We start from the raw sequence: 27,089 nt of genomic DNA on the forward strand, positions 1-27,089 counted from the left end.
CTTCTCTCACAAGGAAGTGAGAGCAGAAGCTTGCAGCAACCTGTTTCCTTTCTCATTCATTTAGGAAATCAGTTAAGCATTGAATCATGTTCATAGCTCTGTTTCAAACATGTTTCTATCATCTTTAGATTAAACTTTTTATAACTCAAATATATATAAACTGTTGGAATAGACTATATTTTCCTTGTGAGACAGAGGATAGAACAACACAACTGGTCGGGTTTTCTGCTAAAAAATGTATTGCCACCCTATATAACTTTCAATGCTGAAATGTAATACAGAATGCACAGAAGAGTCACCTCTTCCCAGCCTTGTCTTTTTTTATCTCCTCAGGTATGAGTTGCTGTTGCTGCTGATCCTCTTTGATAAATAAGCACTAGAATTTCTGAGAAATAATCACAAGTGGTAGGTGTGGGTAGAACTGGTACCAAAAGCACCCACATGTGACCCCTGTTTTAATTCTGATGCTGGCACCTTCTGAATGAGCCTGACGTCTTTGCTATAATCTTACAAAAACTTCCATGTTTTGATCTAATTTGAAAAATGCATCTTGTACAAGAAGAGGCAACATTGGCAGCTGAGCATTAAGTACGTAGGAGTGAGTAAAACTGGAGTATGGAAAAAACATAAACACTATCTCATTCTGCTTCTAAAATGTCTTTCAAGCTAGGTGATTGCACACAGCATTTTTCATCCTTTTTTGCACTGAAAACATCAGAGAACAGGGATACTTTTGCAGCATGACAGTTTTGCAAAAGTCAGGTCTCAGGGTTCTTCGTTTCCTTGCAGTAGTTTTACCCCCTTGCTTAGGAATTAATTTAGTTCCTCTCCTGCTCTGTGCAATAGTGTTCTGTTTATTCCTGCACAAATGTAATGCCAGACAGTTGCAATAGGTGTAGGTGTTTCACACCTGCCTCCTAAAAGGGACAATGTAAAATCCTGCATGATAGTGACGTGAAGAACATAGTGAGACACCCAGCTCCTCCTTCCCATGTAGCAGGAGGAAAGCCAAGGAGAGACCTCAATTAGCCTCTTCTATTTTGTAGACAGATATCTTTATTTTGAATGATGTGCAATCCTTGTTCACCAGTCTTCCCTTGATTCCACACGAAAGCAGAAGAAGCAGACAAGAGACCTATCAAGGTCTTTCCTGAAGGGACTGAGCAACCTGGTCTAGTGGAAGGTGTCCCTGCCCATGGCAGGTGAGTTGGAACTGGATGCTCTCTAAGGTCCCTTCCAATCCAAAACATTCTACAATTCTATGACTGCGTTCATACACAGCCTGAAGCTGTCACTTGTCTTCACTCAAGTGAATGGCATAGTCCGAATCTTCTGCTCTTTCTGTTTTGTTTACAAAAGAAATTATTCCACGCTAAGACAAGGGCAGAAAAGTGGATAAATGTGAACCAGGAAACAAAAAGTCAGCGAGACCCCAGTAAGAACTGGCAGATCCTTCTGTCTTTGCTTTACACTGTAACCCTCAGTGTAGCTCCCTGCTCCAGTACTTCCTCACAGTGCCTTTTGCAATGAACATGAGAGACCATGTGCTGTATTCAAAAAGTCCATGTATGACACAGATGCTATTTGCCCTATCAGTCTTGGCTGGAAGCCAAACAGCACTATCACAAACAGGCCAGAATGGGTGCACGCTGCTGTGTTACTAGGAGAACCACTACCAGCGATGTACCCTGTCTGAAATTCTTTACGTTAAGCTGCCAGTAGTTTCCAGGTAGAGCTGGAGTAAAGTTCGAATAGTATAACTTCCCATGCATAAAGGCAGAGGCCAAAATAACCTGGCTTCACATGGGACTGAGGGAGAAGGACCCCAGCTTGCAGTCTTTCAGCAAGGTACTAAGCTTTATGATCTGTTAGTCTGGCTCTGGGACTGCGACACAGCTATTATGTGTTTGCTTCCCCCTTGTGTAGCTAGACTTCTCTTCCCATGGCTTCTGCTCCACCACCTTACACGTGCCTGTGATAGCCCAGGGTAACTTCTCTGCAGGAGGGAGGGCAGTTTTCCTCTATGCTCTTACCGTGCATTGCCCAGAAGACTTTCAGCCCAGATAGCAATGGAGACCGATGGAGGGTTGGGTGCTGCTGCAGGATGGCTCAGCAATGCCACCCACTGGGTAGCGCTGACCAGCCTAGGCACAGCACCAGGAGCAGGGACCCCACATCACTCATGGAGTTCAGCTCAGCTCAAGGAGGTGGAGACACAGCCATTCTGTCTCAGACCTTCTCACCTACCCTCTTGTTCCCTGGTCAAAATAGCTTTTCTATTTTCCCCTCTCTCTTCCAGTGCTGGGCTGTCAAATCCCATTTCTAATTAGCAGCTCACAATCAGAGTCTGAGAAAGGGCCTTCAGAGATCCATTAGCCCACCTCTGTGCTTCCAAATAGGATTCACCAGAGCTACCTGGCAGGGAGGGTCTGTCAAATTGCACTCCTTTTTCAATATTCTTTCCACGCAAATATGCTCTTATACATTCTAAAATCACATTTAGTTTTCTATCACACTAGAAGTTCTTGTGAATGAGTGATGTGCTTAAGACCATAGACAGTTTGTGGGTTTTCATTTTAGATCTCCTGCTAGTTACTCCTCCCTTTCCCTTGCCAATTTCATTTTTCTTTTCTTGCTTGAAGACACAACTGCTCATTCACTGTTGTGCCCTGGAAAGAACAGTGATGTATGGTTTATTAAGACAGCAGCTCAAACACAAGCCCTTGTTTGCTATAGGACAAGTGATTTATAGGTGTTCACTAATGGATTCCTGGTTGGAGCCCTCTAGGGCTTCCATTTCATTTTGTATCAATGGCAAGTTATGCTGAAGAGTCAGGTGTAATTGGCATTTGAGTTGTTTGGTAAGTTCATAGCACACCACTCTTTATTGCTCCCTGAATTTGCCTTACCATCAATCTTTACGGCACAGCATCAACATCATTACTGAGGTCCACATTTCACAGCAAGGCAGAAGTAATTTTTCACTTACTGCATTCCTTGCCTGTTCTCAGCTGAACTCTGCACTCCCCTGCAGTGCTTTCACTTTCCTCTTACTCTGAAGTGCTTTGGTTCATTTCTGAGCTACACAGCCAAATCACTATGAATAAGGTTTAGCATGTACAATGTCTTAGGTTTTTCCAATTGATTATATTTTATCTTTCTATAAAGAACAGACACTTGATTTTTCAGGGCATCGCATCTTGTCAGCTGATGAAGAAAACATGATCCAAGCAGGAAACAGCCAGCTACCAAATGATGTTAAAAACTCTGATATATTGCATGGGTCATTACTTTTCTTCACACACAAAAGGAAGGTGGAATCGGCTAAGCAAACCACACATGATTGTGTCAGTGGTAATATTTCTGTTCTGGCCAGCATCAAAATTGTCTACTTGTACTAAGATACAGAATCAATATGTGTACTGCAACACAATGTATACAGTTCAGACTACCTGGGCTCCTGGAAAGTGTTTCACACGGTTCCACATAACAATCTTGTCTCTAAACTGGAGAAGCATGGATTTGACAGATGGATGAATAAGGATGAATTGGCTGGATGGTTGCACTCACACTTGCAGTCATAGCCTTGATGTCTGGGTGAAAACCAGCAACGAGTGGCATTTCTCAGGGGTCAGTATTGGGGCTGGTGCTGTTCAAACATCTTTGTCGCTGACATGGACAGTGGGATTCAGTGCACTCTCAGCAAGTTTGCCGATGACACCAAGCTGTGTGGTCCGGTTGATATGCTGGAGGGAAGGAATGCCATCCAGAGGGACCTGGACATGCTTGAGAGGTGAGCTGATGCCAACCTCATAAAGTTCAACAAGGCCAAGTGTGAGGTCCTGCATGTGGGTCAGGGCAATCACAGGCACAGCTATAAGCTGGGTGGAGAATGGATTGAGAACTGCACTTGGAGAAGGACTTGGGGTGCTGGTTGATGAGAAGCTCAACATGAGCTGTGGCTGCCCCATCCCTGGCAGTGTTCAAGGCCAGGTTGGATGGGGCTTTGACCAGCCTGGTCTAGTGGAAGGTAGCCAGGCCCATGGAGGGGAGTTGGAACTAGATGATCTTTAAGGTCCCTTCCAACCCAAAACATTCTGTGATTCTATGACTGTGCTGGTGTTAAACCAGGCAAACAAAAAAGAAAGTTTTTTTTGTTTGTTTGTGGGTTGTTTTTTTTTTTTTGATAAACCAGAGCTATGTTTAGACCAAGGAGACCTCGGTTTCTAAGGCTGAGGTACACTGCCTGTCTGCACCCAGACTCCTTACTGGGGGTTGCACCACACACCTCAGAGAGCACCAGCAGATAACTGTAGGTGTACCCTCAATGTTTCTGAATTGCCCTACACATTTCTGTAGATCTGCAGTAACATTTTACTTCTTCATAAAAAATGTTTCTTTTTTTTCATGTTTGGTCTGTTTTCTCCTTGTTGCTAAAAAGAAGAAAGGGGGTGAAGTCAGAAGGGGAAGCCCACACTAATCCATAAACACAACAGAAAAAATGTTTTTGAAACACCTAATTACTCTGTGGTTGTAAATCTCCCTTGCTTTCCTTGTAGTTCCAAAGTTGATGCTGAAAGATTTCCTTTCTATTCTAACTTTTTTAAATGACACCTGCATGTTTTTTCATTACTGTACTACGTACTATTATTAATATTTCCACTGTATCAATGAAGAACGATGCACTCCACGACTTCAGCCCTTCTCATGGCCATTCAGCTTTGGCTCTAAAAAGCAGCACTACTTAAAAATACAGTTGAGTTTAAATGCACATTGTTTCTCGATTTCTACTTAAAATGACCGCCATGAAGCAGCAGAGGGGAAGGAGGAATAGCTAGGACATACGCTCTAAAGAACATAACTGGTGTTATGAGGGCCATCAACTGCAAAGCTAAAGCAACTGCAAGCACCTCTCTTTTCTCTTGGCTGCTGAGTATAGCACACACCTTACTACAGGACAGATTTACAAGAACTGCAAACCCATGCATAAAGACAACAAAATGCAACACTACTGCCTTGTCTGTAGGGTGATGTGCTACTGGTTTGATAGCTCTCATGTAGAAGCCAGATATGAATTAATCTTCACCTCGACTACCTGTGGCATTGCTCTCCATCTGAATCCATCCCTGATAATTTTCTTGAAAGTATCTTTGGCTGATTTATCAAAAAAAAAAGGATAAAACTGATCCTTTTTTTTCAAGATACAAAATTGTTGTTCATTCAACAGAATTTAACACTCATTCTGAAGCACTTATCTCTCATTTTTACTTTAATTTTAGGGTGAAATCAAGACCTAACTGTTTTATTATACTTATTTTTCTTGGTCATTAAGAAATTACATAATACTTAACACTTCTTACTCAAACTCACCATCTCTGCCAAATTACTATATCTTCATGTTCCTGTGATGATTCCTGAGCGAATAGAGGCAGTCACCTCAACTACATCTTAAAATACATTTTCTCAATTCCCATCTTTACTCTTGGAAGCTGACAGCCTTCCCAAAGCTTCTATCAAACTGCTTTATTTCCTCAGATATCTGCCCTTAGAAAAATTTAGTTTCAATGTGTCCAGTGAGTTTGATGTGTATTGGGGAGAACAGGGTTGACAAAGAAACAGTGTAGTCACATAAGCTTTTCTTTAAGAAACCATGTCGAAAACAGAAGTTACCAACATTATGCCTAAATCTGAAAACTTCCTTAGAGGTTTTAATCTACATTTGATTTAAAAAAATACATATGCTGGAGACTAATGTAAAAATCATCCCTTGAGACTAAATATAACATCTGTAAGAAAGGATTAATTACTTTCTGTGTGTTAGGAAGCACAGCTCTTACTAGCAGATAGTGGTGTCCACCACCACTAGGACTTCTAAAATCCTCTCTCAGTGCTCCTCATTTAAGCGATGGCTATTCCTAAGTTCAGAGACAAGCACCTGGTAAATCCATATGAGCATGAAACAGGTTTGCAGAACAAAAGTTAAAAGATCCTTTATAAGGTAATGATTTCTTTCTGATTCTCAGTATAAACCGACTACACATTCTCATCCTGACAATAAAGAACCTATACTGATCTTGTTCAGTATAATACTGGTCTTTTAAACTGTCTGCCTTTTACAAAATCTGCTGAGACCCCAACCAGTTAAAAACAGCATGGAAACATTGCTGGTCAGAGGTTAGGAACTACCAAATTAATCACAAGTTATTCTTCTGTCAGGTCTGCTTGAAAAGATTTCTTCTGCTATGTGGTAACAGATGACAGTGTGCTATATTACCTTCACCTTGGATTTCTTAAGACTAAGCAGACTAAGAACTGATACCAGCACAAGTTAAGGAAGTGTTTCAACATTTTAATTTGTGTTGCTTTACAAGTATAAAAGAAAACCTGTGTATTGGATCTTGCATGCTCTTATACACATGATAATCTTTACTGAACAATCCCTTGTGTGACTCAGGACTACTCAAGTGAGTATAGTTTTTAACAGTAGCCCTATAATCTTCCATTCAACACATATACCTCTAACATTCATAGAGGAGAGTAAAACCACAGTCAACCTGCAGTAAAACATCACTCAGTCATACACATACAATCTTTGTAGCCACTGGGTGTGCTGGTAATAACACTATCTAGACTGTCATTAACCTGAGAAAAAACTGCTTCTCCTAGCATTACAGCACACTTCAGAAAAGCAAGCTTGTCCTTTAAAACAAAGGTCTTAACAGAGTATCTTTGTCTCTATGACTCGCTCTCATATCTTATTTCTACCAGCAGTGGCAGCACAGCTAGATCGAAACATGTATCAGCAGCAATACTGTTAGATAATCTGCACTCCATGCTGTGGTGACATGAGGCACTGCAAAAGCAACAGCCTTCATGTTGCTGGAGTGTTTAAACTCTTTTTGGTTTGTCTGCACAACTAAGGCAAAACCACACAACAGCAATGTAACTTATACAAATATCTTTTAATTTTCCCGCTCATAACAGTGATTTAAATATTCAGTTCCCTATGCATGCACTTCAGGAGACTGGTATAAAAATAGGAAGTGATATGGCATACTTCCTAAAAATATGCATATACAGTAGTCTTCATCATTGGCATTGTGAAGTTAAATAGTACTTGCAATGTAACCACACTGGATTCCTGGCTGTGTAGCTCTCCTACTGATTTCATTGTAGCACAGACATTTCACTGGCTGTTTGTGAAGCTTCCACCTTTTCCAAGTGGCAAAATCAGAACTGCATCATCATTTCATGGTATTCGAAGTCTGCTTTAAGGATTTGAGAGCTCTCTCTTTAGATATAAAGTACTTCTACATATGAAGCCACTTTTTCTTTTTTCCTCTCCAAAGACTAATGTTTCAGACCAAGGTACATCTGTAGACAGGCAACAGCCATAATTCCCTGATTATTCATGAGTATCCAACTATAAAGTCAGATACTCAGTTTTAGCTAAGAACACCTGAAAATTTGTCCCTGTGTGCTGAACTCCCCAGGTCTGGAAGCAAGCGGTTACAGTCTCACTTGATCCTTTAACTCACTACTGGGGAAAAACAAAAACAAAAACAAGAACCACCCCACCAAAAAAAAAAAAAAACCAAAACAAAAACCAAGCACCCAAAACAAACAAACAAACAAACAAAAAACACAAAAAAACCCCAGAAAAACCAAAAAACAAAACCCAACAAACCTGAAATATTCTTCTACATCTAAAAAAGTACAGAGAAATACTATACTGTACATTTACATACAGAAGTACAGCGAAATACCATAGTGTCTTCAAAGCATCACTTCACTATTCTACGCTCCTTGGAGAGAGAAGCTGAACTGAGGTGTTTGGTGTTTTCCCCAGATACATGAGGTACATTCCCATGGCAAGCTCAGGCCAAAAATTCCCACTGCCAGCCCCCAATAATTTAATGAGAACTACATACACATACCACACAGAGACACATATTAAGCAAAATAAGATACACAACTCCACTACAAAACCCAAGAATGAAGACATTAATTTACCATGCAGTAAGGAATCAAAACATCTTAGTTCTTTGCAGCGCTGCATGTGACATATTTCATGGTAAATGACCTCAGACCTGAACTTCAGACACATCTAGTACAATGATGTTGATCTCATCCCAACTGAAGAACTTCACATCCTCCATGACAATAGGAGGGAGGCTAAGCTTAGGACACTAGTTGATGCTTTTGGTCATAAATTACTTCTTTTCACTAGCAGCCATAATGGATAATATTCAAAAGAAATGCAAGGTGCTAAGCAAACAAAGTGCAAAAAGGTTTCACTCAGTTTTTGAAAATAAAATTCATCTTGTGTATTTCCAATAAACTCTTGGGTATCCATCTGCTACAGCTTTCTGAGCAACTTGAAAAATAATGGAACACTTTTATTCATGGTGATACAGTGCATAGAAGAAAAAGTCAACAACTTCTATTTCCTCTTCCAGATTTCAAGCCCATGATACTTCTGAGGTAAAGAAGTCAGAGGGTTTAGGACTACTGATATTAAACTAACCATAACATATAGCCTAAAAAAGGAGCACTCAGTGTCTTCTATCATCACATAAGTCACAGAGTTGCCTGCTTGGTGTACTACCAACCCCCTGACAATCAGTGTAGTGTTTATCTCTTAACTTTAGCCATCTGAAAAAGAGATGGATAGTCAAAACTAATTGTCAAAGCATCTGGTTAACACTGAGTAATAGGTCTCCAGAGAATGATTCATATCACTTGCCTTAAGGAGATGTTTATAAGATGGATTGAATCACTCCCTGGAGATTTGCTCTGGATAGCACCCACATGACTAGTTCATACTATCTGCCCAGCTTTCAGATATTTAAAGTTATATAAAGTGAACACCACCCTAACACTAGCTGATCACAAACAAAGTATTAGACAAATGATAATGTCAGAAAAATTAGCTATTCTAGAACATCCCAATTAATGTGTTAAATTTAATTCCCTTGCTAACAAGCAGCAAATGTGAAGGGTGAAACAGTGCAAAGCCAGTAACGGCTCTGTCAATTCTCAGTAACAGTCACATTTCAGTATTAGTGCTGGCTAACTGGCTGTTTCTTGGCAACCCAGACTACACTGCATTGTAGAAGCCCAACTCTTATACCTCAGAGAGAAGTACACTTGATTAGAGTGTAAAAAAGTCTCCAATTTGATCAAAGCAGACCACAGCTACAGTCAGTATATAGTCAAGGTCTATGCTCTGTTTCCATGCTAGGGTTGCATGCCATAATGACATTTTATCTGAAACAAAAGGCATTTCCTTCCATCCTCAGATTTCCTGAGTGAGATGAGCATCAGGCCAGTTCTTGAAGGATGTCTTCTATGGTTTCAAAATAAGCACATGATAATAAACCTATGTGCAAGAAAACCCTGAAATAGAATTCTACAAAGAAAGATTGCTCTCAGTACACAAACACACAGAGATACACATACTCATACACTACATTTTCCACAAAGTTAAGCTTGTCAGTTGTCATGCAGTACTACACCTGCAAGAAAGTAATCCCATCCACAAGACACAATGTCCAAGACACACAATGTTCCCAGCAGGTGATCTGTCATCTTCCAAAGGCACCTACTTGCTCCCAGATGTACTAGGCATTGGAAGAAATACTTTGATGAGGATTCCCCTTTTGAGAATATATTGTCTTGCTACTGCTCCGTGCTTCATCAGAATTTTCAGGAGATTTCACCTCTGCCTTGTCTATCAGTATGCTGGATTTGGGAGGCTTGCAAATAAAGCAGAGGAACTTGAAACAGGACAACAAACCTTCAGAAATGCTGGATGAGAAGAGCTTTTTGCATGGGTGGCAGAACTGGTAGAAGACCAACATGAAGAGGATAGCCATGCAGTAACCTATCAGGAGCTGCAAGACCAACAATGGGGCACAGACATACAGGTAGATATCAGTTTTATAGATGTACCACATCAGCAGGAGGAATGCGTTCTCGATGAATCGCAGCATGTAATACACAGTCAGTCGGTACCAATTCTGGGATTTGTTAATTAAGTCAGGATCATTGAGCTTCACCTGCACTGCTGACCAGCAGAACATGTTAATGCCAGCATACAGGAAGGTGAGAAGGCACAAGACAATGGTAGTGCCAACCCTGCTTAGTGCCTTCTCTATGTTCTCAGGAAATGGGGACTTGCTTTGCCAGAAGAGAATCCATGGGTAGAAGAAAAAACCAAAGAAATTCACTAGCACAACAGGAAGTATCCAGATTTGAAGGACTGAACTGAAAAGGACCAACACCGTAACCCGTATAGCAATCTCAAAGCTTCTCCACATGAATATGCAGAGGTAGGCAGCTGGTTTCACGCTGACATCATAATCATCATACTTAATCTTAATAGCCAGGATGTTGCAGCGTAAGGCACCATATACAATTGACAGGAGAGAAAGGACCATAAAAATACCTACAAAGAGAAAAGACAGATCAGGACCTTCAGCTTAGCAGAAGTTAAAGACATTGCAGATTAACTGTTTTCAAAGCAAAAATCCCCCATTCGTTGTATACACATCTGGGTTCTTACTCTAACCCTACCTCCTGTTTTAGACTCCGTTTTTTACTTTTCCAAGTAGTTAGAAAGTAAAAAGGCACTTAATAGCCAGAAGCATCTCTCCTCCTCTCCCTGCCAAGGGCTGTTTGTACATATACTGTCCTTGGCAGTTATATAGCTCAGTCAAAAGAATATCCAACCTGCTCCCAAACTCTCACAGTACTCCAAAAGGCAGAGGGGTGCCACTCACTCCCCATAGAAATGAAAAACTGCAAAACAGAAGCTGAAATACTGGAGTAATTTGGGCATGCAGATACCTCGGTGCTTGTGATGTTCTGTGTTGCAGCAAATTGTCTAAAATAAAAAGCTCTGTGATGGAGCTCAAAATTGAAAGCCAGAGCAATTTAAACCCAGAAGCACCTGCACATTTTCTGCCTGTGCAGACAGAGATCTGCAACTGTGTAAGATTTGCTCACCTATCTACACTGTGTTTTCCTATACACCTATCTGTATCATGCATTTAAAAATCAACACTTTTTAAAAATGTCTTTAAATTCAGATCAACTTTTAGTATCTCCCATCTATCCAGAAACCTCCAAGTGAAGGTTTCATGGCTTTTAAATTCTCAGAAAGTGAAGGCAGAAGCCAAGTGTTACCTGGCTTCCCTTCCAGATGCAACAGGGGAAAAGCTTTCTGGAATGCCGGGAAGGAGTCATGTCTTGCCCCATTAAGTAGGTTCAAATGTACAAGAACCCTGGATGCATAGAATAAACATCCATTAAGAAAGCACCTCGATATTCAAAGTGCTAACTGCCCACAGTTCTGTTAGCATTTGCATACTTTCTTCACAGTTTTTACTGACATGCCAATTAGCTGCTGATTCAGACGACTAATTTTAGGCATCCCCCAATCAATACTCTTTTCAATCTAAGATTTTGTCCATGCAAGGAACTTTCAGTGAAACTAACCAAGCTGTCTGGTCATGCTACAGAACATTATGTGCATTGGATGTAACAAAATGATCAGAGTTGGGAATTCTTGATTATGTCAATTACTGTTGCATTGCTTAGCAACCAGTGCTTTCTGTAGCATTCAATTAGTTTGTGTGTCAATATCCTCCAAATGAACTGGATTCCCTGATTTGCTATAGCTCTATAGCCATGACAATCAGGACTTTTTCTAATTAAAATTATTAATTTATAAGCATGACTTTGAAATAAACAAGAGTATTTCAGGGTCTCTAACAACTTGCTAACTGGATTTTCTTTGTAATTTTAGTTAACCTCTCTCCCACCCTGAACCTCAAACACCTCTGAATTATTTTGGAAAATAATTAATCCTTTATATCTAATTTTTCAATAGCACTAAGCTGAAAAATGTTTGCCATATTATACGGTAACTTTGTACAGACCAGTTTGGTGGTGCGTAAATTCTCGTAAAAACGGTTATTTATTTGCTTGTTTAACACTTAGATTTTTATTAGGTGTTTTTAAATGTCTTTCTCACTCAGTAGTGTACTTGTTCTCAGAATTTGGTTGAAAGCAGAGCAAGCAAGTGCAGTCAAGAACACTGCTTCATATCCTGTGGCTCTTCACAAAAATCCTTCCTGTAGTTTTGAGCCAGCTCTAGAACTGTGAAAGAACAAATAACTTCCAGCAGCTGTTGAAGCAAAAGAATATTCTCAAAAGTTAAAGAAACAAAAAATCCTACACACTAGCGACAGGGCGCTGCTGTTCTGGAACTCTGCTTGCTTTCTGCTTTGATAAGCTGGACATGCATCTTATTACCCAGCTTTATTTCTGGGATTTTTTATTAATCTCAGACTTGTCTTAAAAACTCAAGCCTTTGAAAGAGGCATTTCTCTACTGACAGAAACCAGATCACTCTGACTCTGGTTTAATATAGTAGCCCAGTCCTCTTTTCTCAAAAGCTCAGTACTGCCACCAAACCTTCAGTTCAAACATCACTTTTAGGTCTGTGTAAAAGATGGTTTGAAGCAACCACAAAGGGAAACAGAGGAGTGTGACCTTATTGTTGCTTTTACTCATACTGAGCAGGGAAAGAAGTGAAAATATGAAAGGCCCTGGAACAGTCCAGAATTCCCTAACAGTATTTATAAAGGTGGCATTTCTCTTTTTCCTTCTTGCTCCTAGTAGGCTGAACTTTTCTTACAAATCAAAGGTGCACATTCAGACAGTCATCCAGGGAGGCACTGGTTTACTTTGGTTTTCTATTACGTGTTAAATCTTTTCAAGACCTGGTGCTTCCCACTTCAGAAATTGCTAAAAGAGTAAATTCTGCTCTAGATGAACTACATCACAAATATCTATTACTGAAATCTTATATTCTGCTGAAGAATCATGAGTTATCTATTTATATACTATAGTTTTCTAAACTGATAACCAGAACCCTTGAAAAATAAAGGCACTTACTTTTTTACTCAGGGCAAGACACCTAGATATGATTTTTTTTTTTTTGCCTTAAGATATAATTTCAACACTTAAAACCAACTATTAATACTCAGACTATGTTGTTTAAGAAGTATGTGGTCAGAGCTTAATGCGTTGAGGAGAAGCAAGAGTAGAAGCATCTTACAGTTATCTAGTAAGACCACCTACAAAGCCGAGTCATGAACATTAGGAAAGTGCCACTCAAAATCAAAAAAACAGATACAAAAAAACCCCAAAACTACTATTCTTGAAGATGGCAGTGACTGCTGCAGATTTTCACTTAAAAAGAAGTATCTTCTTCAGCAGAATAATTTTACTTTTAAATGGTACGGAATCCACCTGAGATTATTTTGCCGCTGTAAGCAACACTTGAAAAGATAACTTCACTGCCGTTAATAGCACAAAAACTTTAAGCTTACAAAAAGATCACTCTTACCAGAAACATATCTTCCACATTCAATACTGCACACCAAGAACTGGCCCTTTTTCAGGGGTAAGAGGCAAAGTCACACAACCCCCACCTCCAGCTTGCGAGTTTTGTAATTAACTTGGGTCTTTTTGGCACCTCCTGGTCCTGCACTTCTCCAGGTGGTATTACCTAAGTGAAGAGGTCTGGGTTATTGCCCAACAGGAAGTGGACCTGAGCCTAATGTCAGGCATCTCTTCCAACACAAAGTAAGAGCTGGCTCTAAGGCAATGATACAGACAGATGCTGAAGCATTTAATACAGGGCAAAGCCCAAATGCACAAGAGAGACCTTAGCTTCTGTTTTGGAGTGGTAATTACAAAGTCACACTGGGCATCTCATACACTAACAAATTAGGAACTTCTTCCCAGTTACACTGTAACCAAAGAAAGCCTAGAACTAGGACTCAGATTAGGCCATTACTGGTGGGTTTCCAATGTGGCATTTCACCCAACAACATTTACATACATTTTGTGCTGAACAGTCACCAAAGCTTTATGTCTTTCACCAGTAACCTAGAGGCTTTGTCCTGCTTTTAGTTCTCTCGATCTTATGTTCTTGACAAACAGTGAAATGACAATTTTGGAGAACACTGGCATGATCATCCAGAAGAAAACATCCAGATAAATTAATTAATGTCATGAAATACACAAGAAAGATGCAGCATGGTTCTTGTTGACAAAGCTCTAGGCAAGGATGCATGCCTTTGTCAGAACTGTTCAATAGTAGAAGCAGTAATGAGTTTCAAACATATCTGAAAGGGACAAGCCACGCTATGTAGCATGATGGTAAACTGCTTTAGGTTCACAGCTGATACTGATCTCATTACCACTGACCAAGCAGAATTTACACAGAATAACAGACAGGTTAGTGTAGGAATGTGAAGAGACAAGGCAAAGAATGTGGAAATGAAAACACAAGGAGGCAGTGATATTTGTAACATAAATAAATGGAACAAATAGTGCACTTTGGAGGATCAGTGTCAAAGAACAGGGAAGCTGAAGGAATCTGAAGTGTGAAAGAGTTTGACTGTTAAATTTCTTTGATGATGCTGCAAGACCAAAAGGTTAAAGTCATGTATCCGTACATAAGAATCAACATGTGCATACAGCAGCTCGAACCCCTTCATAGGCTGCCAGTATCTCTTTCTCAGTTGGGGTATAGCTGGCCTCAGATCCTTTGTACCCCCGACTCCAAAAGCCGAGGGGTTGACCTCGAGTCTCCCCTGGAGCTTTCTGCCAGAGGCTCCAGGCAGGACCATTTTCCCCAGCTGCAGTGTACAGTACATTTTCAACATCTGGCCAGGTCCGGACTGGTCCGAGGGCCACTGCATGAACTGTCTCGCGTTTAATTTGCTCAAAGGCTTGTTGTTGCTCAGGACCCCATTTAAAATCATTCTTCTTCCGGGTCACATGATAGAGAGGGCTTACATCATGGTTTAAGCCCAGCTGGTAACTCAGAACCACGCAGCCGCTCTCTCACTCCTCCCCCCCAACTTATTCCCAGAGGGATGGCGATGAGAATCAAAAGAATGTAACTCCCACAAGTTGAGATAAGAGCAGTCCAGTAACTAAGGTATAACACAAATCACTGCTGCTGCCACCAGTAATAATAGTGATAAGGGAAATAACAAGGGGAGAGAATACAACTGCTCACCACCTGCTGACCAATACCCAGCCTGACCCGAGCAGCAATCTAGCCCTTCCGGGTAACTGCCCCCAGTTTATATAGTGGGCATGACGTGCTGTGGTATGGAATACCTCTTTCGCTAGATTGGGTCAGGTGCCCTGTCTCTGCTTCCTCCTGACTTCCCCTCCTCCCTGGCAGAGCATGAGACTCACAAAGTCCTTGGTCAGACTAAACATTATCTAGCAACAACTGAAAACATCAGTGTTACCAGCACTGTTCCCAGGATGAAAGTCAAAACACAGCGCTGCACCAGCTACTAACAAGAAGAAAAATGACTAATACTGCTGAAGCCAGGACAACACAACAAACCACAAGCTGACACTGTGCTATGCATCATTCCCATTTACTCTGGAGGCTGATTAATACTGGTGGATAAAAGGTTCTACTGAAGAGATAAGGTGTCTGAAGAGATTGCAGAAAGTGTAAATAATTCAGAAGGTAAAATATACGCAAGAGGAATGTGGTCAGGACTCTTGTTTTTCTGTTGCATGAGCTCTAACAGACATCACCGCTGTTCCCAAAACACTGAGTAGACAAAAAAAAAAAAAAAAAAGGAAAACCATATATATATATACACACACACACATATTTTCTTTTCATGTCTATATTTTAGAATTACACCTGCTATGGAGATGGCTCCTGAGAGACACGAGATGACTACTGCATTTGCTGGTGGGTTTACTGAACTCCTTGATGAGCCAGCTTATCTCTGGTTGTTTAACTACACCCACAGAAGGTCACTTATCAGTCTGTGATTCAGAATTTATTTCAGCAGTGACTGATAAAAGTCAGAATAGAGAGTTACGAATCATTAAGTATGCAATTCTCTAATCATCTGGAACACAGCACTTCGCCTTGGCAATCATGACCAGTAAGGTCAACACCAGTAATAGAAGAAATACAATAAAAAGGTGACCTTTCTCAAGCAAATACCACCTGCAGCAACATGATTGGAAATTCTGCTAATTGCACCACTCAGCAAAGGATTCAGCTGCTTTGTTCTCATCCCATGGCACAGATGCCATGGTTATTCAAAGAGACTACCTTAGCTGTGAAGTAAGGTCAGGAGTAATGTCTTTCAAGTAACAATTGCTATGACCTTAAATAAGTACTTTTGTAAAAAGACCTTAACCTGTTGTAATATGGTTATGCGCTGACTCACCCTTTGGAATACTAAAGTTTTCTGTTCTCTGAACTGAGGGGAGAACCCTGACATTATTATAAAGGCTTCTCTAAAAATCTTAGTTCCTTACCTTGGTACAGTGCCAACCAAGGCACCAGAACTGAAGAAAGTGTTCAGATTCATAATGTGTTACCCTAGTCTCAGCCTCCCTAGCTGTAATGCTGGTAAAGATCCCTGGCCTCTCAGGACCTCAGAGATGTAACGAGATATATTTCAGCGGAAACACACCTCCAGTTCACATAGTTGCCGAAGTCCCTTTTTACACCAAAAGGCTGGTTGTCCTACGACCCCCTGGAGCAGGTTCTTTATTTAGCAGTATGCCAGCAAATCAAGACTGATTTTTCAAGGAACTGGAGCAAGATGCAGAGTCCCACAGTCCTGATAAGTCCATGCGGTGCAGCACTGCGTGGTGAAGGCTTAACATCTTGGGTTCAGAGATTAGATGGCCACATTTGCATACCAGCTTAGTGAGTCCTACCTTTAGATACTAAATTCAGAGTGGCACAAGTAAAGTCCATTCACTCCCTCAGTCCATATTTAAAACCACGTTCTTGAAAGTACACCTTCCTTTTTGCAGCACGTCAAAACATGCTCTGCACTGTACCCCACGGAATTTTCCAGAAAGTATGCCCAAAACTCAAAATGGAACAGAGGTAATTTTTTATCTCTTCAAGAAGACGGATCAGTCCCTCCAGCTGCCTACCTTGCATGCCACAATAGCCAATTTATCTAATTACTGTTTTTATTGCAACCCAAGTATGCTACATGAATTGTCATAATCTAAAATATGATCATATAAAGACAAACTTGAGAGCAACATCACCATCAAAACAACCATCAAAAGTTGCCAGGGAGATGAAACCTAGTACAATTAAGTTTGATTCTTGTCCATGACAGCTATACCTGACTGCTGACATTTCTCCTCTCCCTCCCACCAAAATACAGAGGTGAAAACAATAGCTCTACCTACTTCTGGCAGCTGTGATCTCCTGCTGCAGGACACAGATGTAGAGCTGGAGTGTGAGCTGTGGTGCTGAGCCGAGGAACGCCTGGATCACAGATGCCCTGCTGAATGCAGACCTGTGCGTACACAGCTTGCCTTCGGCCTGTCCCACTTCTTTTTCAATTTCTTCTGAGTACCCATCCTTGGGCATCTGCCTCTTCTTTGTGATGCTGACATAAGGCTCTTCAACTCTGCCAGCATGGAAGTAAATGTAAAAGACTTCCACACACCTAGAAGCAAATCAGTAATTAATGTAACAGGAAAAAAAATGAAAGGAAAGCATAGGTCTTCCCACTCCTAAGTATTTTAAGCCATCATATACTAAGACTTAAGTAATAAGTCTTAAGAACTTAAGTTCATAAAGCAAAGCCTGTACATTTTCTCCTTCTGGTAAATTTGGAATATGAAGATTTCACTCTTTAAAAATGTGAACTACATGCAAGAAAAGAGCAAGAGTCTGGCAGTGCCCTTTGGGCTGCTTGTAGTACTCAGACATGGGAGGAGGTTTAGCTGTTTCCTATAAGCTGCCCTTGCTCTCTGCTGTCAGAAACCAAGTTGGAAGTTTTTCTTCAGATAATCATGTTTTTCTCTTCTACTTATCCATACATCTGTGACATGCCAACAGGACGCTACAGTAAAACCACTTTTTATGTCTCTTAAACAAAAAGTCTCATGATGTTGGAGAGGAGTTCAGAGTATGAGTGGGTGCACATACTTCATAAACAGTTGGACTCTTAACTCTTGCTTTAACAAGCTATAGCAGCAAGAATGAGAACAAGCCTCACAACCCTGGAAATTCATATTTCTTTAAAAAAGACGCAGAAATAGGAGCTTTACTCCTTACGTTTGCTTACATTTTCTGCACTGTTTAAGGAATATTAAACAATCTTGCAAAATACTCAAAATAAGAAGATGCAGTGTTCCCAGTTGCTGCAGGTCTTCATACTTTAAACACAGGGGGAACAAACCCTCTTGCTTATGTAGGTCTAACTTACCACAGACTAACTTCCAAGAAACAAAGGGGTGCTAGCGCATGCACTTCTATATATAAATTACATATTGTACTATTTGCTGCCTCTATATATACACAGACAATAATCCAAAAGGGTTGGCAGCAGCAAATGCTATAGCAAAAAAGAACAACCTGGCTCCTTGATTATTAAAGATAATAGAGCCTCAGACAGACGCCTGCAAGGAAAGTTTATGAAACTCCCTTCCAACAAGTAATTTCAGATTGGCAAAAGCTTTGAAAAACTATTCTAAGAGAGCTGCTTGGATATGAAGGTGTCAAGGGTGGGCTTGGGCATCACACAGGACCCAAAACATGTACAGCAATAGTCAGCCTTGTCTGGGAAGTAATAAGAAGCAAGGGTCTACTTAGCTACAGGTGCAGTCACAAGCTGAGGGAGAAGAGAGAGGAAAGAACCTCTATTTCTACCACATTGCATGGGGTCCTAAAAATATGGGGCATGCTGTCCATGTACATCAGGACTATAAAGGATAAATGGCACTGACTACCGAACAATAAAACCCCCAGAAGTCCAAACCCAGTGTGGACACAACCTGTTTTCTTTTATGCCTAACACTGGTATAGGCTTCAAGAGATAAAACAATCATAGTGTGAGCAACAGAACAGGTGAGGACTGTCTTCCAATCCAGAGGGAAGCTGTGGGAGGAGAAACCCTCACTATGGCACCAGTTCTGGTCACATATCTTCTATGGCCCAACACACATGGCATCTTCTTTTGCATAAGCATCATCCTCTGACAAGGACTGAGGTCTTCTTTCCTTCCACAGTGCCTGCTGAGGTTCATCTCCTCCACCTGCCTGCTTCTGTAGGTAAAACTTGCTGGAATGCAGCGCCTCCAAGTCTCTGACAGATCAGAGCTGGCCAATGAGTTTTTGTAATGCACAAATAAGGCTTACCTTCTGTTTACAAGTATCACACAATTACAAAGCACAGAACTATGCTTGTCTGAGAATTTGAACTCCCATTTCTTCCTCAGCTTGACTTTTTTCAACAACTGCAAGTCAGAGTTTACCCCAGCCTTTTAGGGGAAAGCTAACAGACCAAACTGACGAAAATTCAAATAAAAGCATACTGACTTTTATTTTAATAAACTTGACTTATTTTCCCCCCCCCTAACAGGACCACTAGCAACTTTCAACTGCTCTAGATGGAAAGCAGTTTTAGGATCCTGCAGTATTATCCTTGATTTCCTAGGCATCAGCTACCATTATCACTAAAGCCATTCAAAGTGCTGGTGTTCCAAAGGCTCCATTCACAGTGGTAACTTTCTATTTTCCCCTTGTTAATCATTTCAGTCCCTGCCAGTCTTGTTCCATGTGAAAGACTCCATGCAGCCAAAAATAAAGTGTGAAAAATTAATAAAGCACATCTTATGAAGCCAATAGAGACTCTGAAACAAACACATTGATTTTATTCCAAAATAAAGATCCCAGAACATTTTTGTCTCACTTAGTATTCACAGCCATCTATTCATCCTGAGCCAAGGGCAAGTCTGAAGCTATTACAGAAAATGAAATCTCAGCATCAGCCTCTAAACACTTGCTGCGTGTCATTATAAGTGGATACAGTCTAGGGACCCATTTAACAAATATGCAGTAATCCCATAATACAGATTATAAAATTCATAAAACTACTGACTATAGCAAATATTATAATCAACAAAATGTTGGGGTTTGGAGCAAGCATTTATTCATATATATTACCTAGGTATTAAATAGTAGTATACTGTTTTGTAATGGGAAATTTTATACCTGTATAGAAAAGCAAACACAATGTGAAACTGTCTAATGAACAAACCTTAGAGCCAAAGGGCACTTTTACCAATACAACAGGGCAATAAAAGTGGTATGTGCAAGCACTCAGATTACAACAGTAAAGATGCTCATCTTTTCTCCAAGGCCTGCCCATCCCATCCCACACAGAAAGTGTCTTGGAGGTCATGCTTTCTGGGGCAAATAACAAATGCACTCAAGACTCTAGCTGAAGCCACTGCCCAAGCAACTGCTTCAAACAGGAGCAGGCTGTCATCTGATACAGACGAAAGAGCATTGGTTGGTGCTTGAAAGAGCAAGCACCCATCTACATGTTTTAGTAAGCACTTGAAGAACCATCCAGGTGAGAAAGTTCAGAACAGTGATGAAGAATCAATTCAGATCATACACATGGTGGGTTACAACTGTGCCTGTGAAGTGCATTCTGAAGGGCTGGGAATCTTGTCTTTAAATGAACTGGGTTGTTCTGTTTTAGTATGAAACACAACTAAGAGACAACGCAAGAGAGGGTAGATTTAGATCAGACATTAAGAAGAAATTCTTCGCTGTGAGGGTAGTGATGCACTGGAACAGGTTGCCCAGAGAAGGTGTGGATGCCCCGTCCCTGGAATTGTTCAAGGCCAGTTTGGATGGGGCTTTCAGCAACCTCATCTAGCAGAGGGTGTTTTTGCCCATGGCAGAAAGATTGGAACTAGATGATCTCAAATGTCCCTTCCAACCCAGACCTATGATTCCATGATAAAGCAATTGCTTCCTGCCAGTTTTCCTCCACAAACTGCTACAGAATGGGAATTCCCCAGAAACCCCAGCTGCTCACTGCTCATCACTGCTCCCCTCCAGAGGAACAGCAGTGAAAGATCCCAACTTCTGCACAATCCATCTCCTGCAATACAGTGATGCTTAGAGTCCTTTCAACACATCCTCCCATGACATCCACAGCAGAAGGCAAAGCAGATGGCTATTTTCACTGCATGCAATGGCAGTCGCAGTACAGGTTCTGAAAGAACTAAAGTTACTCTGAAGAAAATAAATGTCAGATCTACTCTCTACAGTGCAAATCAATAGATAAGTAAAAGATGGGGCTGCTTTCTCCCCTGCTGCCAAATCTTGGCAGAGAGAAGAGCTATACTTTTTCAAGGATCCTGATGGTGTCTTCAAAGGGTGATTCAGCAGCCACACATTCATCTTCTACACAGTCAGTAGGAGGAACAATCCTATACTTACACGTCTGCTGCGAGCAAGCACCTCATTCCCTCTTTTAATCATGGATGCGTGGGATTTAAATGCAGGCAAAATAATGGTGTGAAGAGGGAGCAGGCAATGAAACCAGAACTTCCCACAGCCAACAACCACTCCAAGAACAAACCTCTATTCAAGACCTATCCACACACTCTCACTGCCGAGGTATAAACAGATTTCCCTAATGGCTCAATTTTCAGTAATTTCTGTTGAGAAGTGTACAAAAGACTTGTCAGCCCTGCAGATTTACTTACCTGCATCAGGCAAAGATTAGTTCCTCACTCATTATTCTAACTTCTATCTGCTCTATCTGTTCTGTTCATCACATCATGGACATCTAACACACCTGCTCGAGAACAAAGGAAAAATGAAAAAGCCTGAAAAGGGTCTAGGCTTATTCTCCCCATCTGGAAAAAGAGAGAGATGCATCAACAGTTCTAAAGTTTAGAGCTTGCAGAATCTCCTACAGCAAGGTCAGCCAAGTCCTACAGAGAAGAGAGGCTTTTAGACCTGTGCTATTCAGAACTACAAAACAGGTCACTAAGACAGAGGGACTACCCATGAGAGACCTTCTGTTTCTGCACAATGTGACTGAAGGACTATCTGCACTACTAAGAGCGTTTTAGATTTCAAACTGCAGAACCAGGCAGCCAAAACATTAATGCCTCTGATAATTTCAGGCTATAGTTGTTTTGATTTGTTTTTTTGTTGGTTTGGGTTTTTTTCACTTCCTGCTTACAGACTCTAACTTTGACTGTAACAGCAGCTCCCCTGGCAGTTTGACGCAAACATCCTATTGCATCTGCTTTGCTGCTGTCTACACCATACTTAGACACATGTAATTGTTTCTCCTTATGCCTTACAAAAAAAAAGCCTGACCCCATTAAAAAAAAACAAACACAACAAATAAAACAACAAAAAACCCCACCCAACTCTATTGTTGTCTATTGTTTATATCCTCGTCCTGTTAACATCTGAGGAAAAATCTAGAGGCCTGTTATCATAAAATCTCAGCATAGTTAGGGTTGGAAAGGACCTTAAGATCATCTAGTTCCAGCCCCCCTGCCCCAGGCAGGGACTTCCAATTTTTTTCTGCAAGAGCAGTTCCTCCTTCTGCAGACAGAGACATCTGATTGCATGTTCATTGTGAGGAAGAGCCTGTATGTCCACATTCAGCTAATAGAGCACTAGTGACTGTGGTTTCAGGGACACCAGCAGTCACTTAGCTTTCTTCTCAATGGAGCTGGTACCAGAAGGAAGCACGGCCAAGCTCACCCCAGTCCCTAGTGGATATGTCACTTCAGTACTGTCTGCAGTAAATTAGACCGTAGGAAACCACCACATCCAGCAGATTTATGGTTCAATACCACCAACAGCCCCAACTTGTGACTATAAACCCCAACTGCTCAAGTCAGCTTGTCAGAAATCTGTACTACTCACTTCAGCCCCTGACCTATTCATTGCTTGCAGAACAGAAAAGGGCAAGGAAGTTAACAGGGGGTTCTCTGGCACCCTTCACAAAGAGTTATTTGCACTTTGAATGGGAGAGGGGGAGAGAGGGAGAGAAAGGGGAAGAAGGTGGGGGAGAAGGTGGGGGAGAGGGGGAGAGAAAGGGGGAGAAGGGGGGGAGAGAGAGGGGGGGAGAGAGAGGGAGGGAGAGAGGGAGGAAGAGAGAGGGAGGAAGAGAGAGGGAGGAAGAGAGAGGGAGGAAGAGAGAGGGAGGAAGAGAGAGGGAGGAAGAGAGAGGGAGGAAGAGAGAGGGAGGAAGAGAGAGGGAGGAAGAGAGAAAGAGAAAGAGGAAAAGGAAAAGGAAAGAAAAGAAAAGAAAGAAAAAAAAGAAAAAAAGAAAAAAAGAAAGAAAAGAAAAAAAGAAAAGAAAAGAAAAGAAAAGAAAAGAAAAGAAAAGAAAAAAAGAAAAGAAAAGAAAAGAAAAGAAAAGAAAAGAAAAGAAAAGAAAAGAAAAAAAAGAAAAAAAAGAAAAGAAAAGAAAAGAAAAGAAAAGAAAAGAAAAGAAAAGAAAAGAAAAGAAAAGAAAAGAAAAGAAAAGAAAAGAAAAGAAAAGAAAAGAAAAGAAAAGAAAAGAAAAGAAAAGAAAAGAAAAGAAAAGAAAAGAAAAGAAAAGAAAAGAAAAAGAAAAGAAAAGAAAAGAAAGAAAAGAAAAGAAAAGAAAAAGAAAAGAAAAGAAAAAGAAAAGAAAAAAAGAAAGAAAGAAAAAAAGAAAGAAAAGAAGAAAAGAAAAGAATCCAAATATATTTTCTAAGCATCCAGACAAATCAGTGTGTTCACAAGGAGTGCCACTGACCTGAAATACTGCAGGAATACCACATGGTGCCTAGAAACCTGCAGTCACTTTGTTCTAGCCAACTCTCTGCATAGTCTAAGGCATGCCTGCATCCCAGGGATAAGAGCCAGGCTACTTAAGGAGGTAGGAATTTTACTCTACAAGTTGCTCTGAATATACAGAGAAGCTCTCAGACAGTGGGAGAAGGAATTAAAACTGGGTGCATTAACACTACTCTCCCAGTACAGCAAAAGTCCTCTGCATGAGGAGGGATGCTTCCTAATTTTAGTGCTTCCAGTGGCAGCAGCAGGACAGCAAGTGCCTCCTGAACAGGTGGAGTGTGGGTGTTTGGGGAAGGTGGTGGTATGCAAGAAGGTTTTATGAGAGAATGTACTTTTTCCCCCGTCACAGAGAGGATTCAAAATAGGCTGGATCATTCAGCTTGCAAAGCTAAATAGCCTCCTTCCCTGCCAAGATATTCTCAAACCATTCCCCAAAATTTAAACTTGACTTTTTAAGGGAAAAAGGAAAGGGAGAAAAATGCCTAGCTTTTAAGATTATAAGGGAAACTCACACAACATGCATGGGCTGTCTGTAAAGCAGTGCATTGATATTTGAGTGTGAACAGAGAAATACTGTCCTGTATCATGTCACAAACCCAAGCTGATTAAAAAGTTAGTGTCAGCTTCTTTAAAGCCAGACAAAGCAGAAAGCCCTCTGTTGAAGCATGGCCATCTCACACAGCCTAAGGGCTCCTTAACATTTTGTTCTGATACTGTGGGGTGACTATGTGTCCTACTTGACATAATTTAACCCAGCCCTCCCTAAAAGGCTCTGGGCTGTGCCAGTGAGATGTAAGAGATACCCAACACAGGGGATGGAGTGAGGCTTCATACTGGGTGACTTCAAGCAGATGACTAACAGCAGCTGGACTCTTCGGTGCAAACAAGCAGAGCTTTGCCTAAAAGGGTGGGAGAAAACATCTCCAGAGAAAATGGTCTTTTTCAGCTTACAACAGTTAAAGCTACAATGAAGTGATGACACAGCCAAAATATACTTTGTCTTCTAGCTATCACCTCAGACTTACGTGTATTCCAGTCCACACAGAACAGAAAGCCTCCTGTGCAAAGTAGGGAAAGGAAAGGCACTTCACATGCTGAAAACACTTCAGCTTTTACAGTGCACATCTATACCTGGCGGGAAGTGATCAGTTTCCTCTTCTGACAGATAAAACAGTGTTTAGTAGCAGTGGACAGGCAGACAAGGAACCAAAAAAAGAGACCCTTAATGTCTGTCGCAGATAGATCACATCACCTTCCCTCCGTTCTGTCCTACAAATAGACACATTTCCCTGAATCTAAAGAGAGGTCATTTTCTACAAAACTTTTCCCCTTTGATCTGTAGAGCCCTTCATGTCTTTAGCAGGAAATAAGTTTTTTGAGGTGGCACTACCCTCTTTTTATCAGTAATTATAATTCCAGCTATCCTGGGTCTAGAGAGAGGTTAACACGCATCACTTTGTACTGCCTAAAGGATGCCATGGGAACTGCAACACAGGCATGCTGCAACACCTCCAGAGCATCTTCAAACCTCCTGAAATGGTCAGTTCACAAATCTTTGAGAATGCACAAGTGCAGAGCTAGTGACACACTCATACACTGCAGTATCATGGAGAGGAGAGGGCAGGAGAGAAAAGGGCTGCTGTATACACACTACTTTTACATCAGCCACTGCAGCTGGGAGCTTGCCAATACAGCACAGAGTGTGCTCTGCACCAGATGAGACTTGTGTTGCAAACAGATAAACTTCTGTTGAGAAAGGAAAAGTGAAATTGTGCTTGGTGGTTAAGGTCAAAGCAGAAGTCTACGTCTCTTCGCAGTAATTAGAAAGAAAATCCTCTAATTCGTTGATTTTGTTTACATCCTTTGCTTGCTGCTGCACTTCTTGCAGTCTGACATGACATTCTTTCCTTGTCTAATCTCAGTAAACTGATTTAGAATGACAAAAGTCATGAGCATAATTTTTATTCTGGTAGTTGCTTTCCCTTTGGGTCCACTCTTATTTTCCAAAGAACATGGAAATATTTTGTTTTTAGCTTTTAGAAATATCAGGGCTCTTCAGGAACCTAACTGTTAAGTTATAACTTAAATATCTTGAAAATATTCACGAAAGAAGCAAACAAAAAAATCCAGCCACTGTTGTAGAAGAATTCAATGGGGGTTTGAAGTTTAAGATGTTTTGTACCATCCAAACTTCACCCTTATTAATGTGAACAAACCGTCCTTTTCCACACTGTCCAGGAATTTCAAAAAGTTGGGGATGCTTTTCCTAGCCTCTACCACAGAGATACTGTATTTATCGCCTTTAAAGAAAAGAACTGAACGTAAATTCCAAATGAAAGTCCAACAGCAAACACTTTGTCATGGGACTTCTCCCTTTCCTTTAACTTTTCATGTATCTATCGGTTTTTTTTTTTCCCTAAGGACATTTTCAGTGAGAAGTTGAAGTGAAGCTGAAAAATCTCCAAGGCAATTTGGGGCAAGCATCTCACTTTCGGAAAGAGGAGACAGACTACAGCAGGTCTTCCCAAGATGCACAGATGAGATGGGTTCTATCATTGTTTTAAACTAGCGACTGAGCAAGTGTTCCTTTTCTCTCTCGGAGGTAACCTCAGAGTAAAGTGTTACGGATGAACCAGCAGCGATCAGAGCCGCTTGCAAAGAGCCGCAAGGAGAGAAAACAAGAGCAGGAACGCCACCCATAAAAGGGAGCCGGATCTCCGCCTGCCCGCCCCTCCGGAGGGCTTCACCCATCTCCTTCCAACGCCAAGCGCTTACCGAGGGCCGCAAAGCACCGCGCCCCCCGCCGCTCTCCTGCCTAAGGACAGGATTCCCTGCAAAGGGAATGATTCCCCCCGCAGCTTCAGAAATAAGGCTGGGAGGGATGCGGTCGCGGGTAACACCGGCGCAGAGAGGCAGCGGCAGCTCGGGAGTGGCGCAAAGGCCGGGGCTCTCCGGACACCGAGCGAGCCCCGCGGGCTCTCCCCGCCGAGGCGGGATGGCCGGGGCGAGGCGGGACTCACCGACCTGACGAGGGGCCCGAGCTGCAGGAGGTGCAGCAGCAGCACCAGCGGGCGGTCGCGGCTCACGTCGCGGTGGATGAAGACCAGGCTGAGCTGCACCAGCGCGCAGGGCAGGAGGGCGAAGAGCAGCGTCAGCCACTGCCACATGCGGTCCCCGGCCGCGCGGTACGCGCCGCTCAGGCACAGCGCCGCCACCGTCTCGGCCACGAAGAGGACGAGCGACACGAGCACGGAGCCCGGGAATTTCATCGCCGCCCGCCCCGCACCGCCACAGCGCACGGGGCGCGACGCCGCCGCGCTGCAGCCGCCCCCCGCGCCGGCCCGCCCAGCCGCCGCTCGCGGAGGCGCAGCGCCCGCCAG

The 27,089-nt window shown here is 41.8% G+C and overlaps 1 protein-coding gene across 1 annotated transcript; it reads right to left on the bottom strand.

Moving 5' to 3' along the window:
• Nucleotides 1-7,627: 7,627 nt before the first annotated feature.
• Nucleotides 7,628-27,009, bottom strand: XK (X-linked Kx blood group antigen, Kell and VPS13A binding protein). The gene is made up of 3 exons (XM_065675718.1): nucleotides 26,734-27,009; nucleotides 17,293-17,555; nucleotides 7,628-10,450 (listed from the first exon to the last, which is right to left on the bottom strand). The coding sequence occupies exons 1-3, from the start codon at nucleotides 26,976-26,978 to the stop codon at nucleotides 9,624-9,626; spliced, it is 1,335 nt and encodes a 444-aa protein (XP_065531790.1). The 5' UTR covers nucleotides 26,979-27,009; the 3' UTR covers nucleotides 7,628-9,623.
• Between the last annotated feature and the right edge of the window lie 80 nt (nucleotides 27,010-27,089).

Source organism: Lathamus discolor, chromosome 4, assembly GCF_037157495.1.
Source record: "Lathamus discolor isolate bLatDis1 chromosome 4, bLatDis1.hap1, whole genome shotgun sequence".
Classification (NCBI taxonomy): Eukaryota; Metazoa; Chordata; class Aves; order Psittaciformes; family Psittacidae; genus Lathamus; species Lathamus discolor.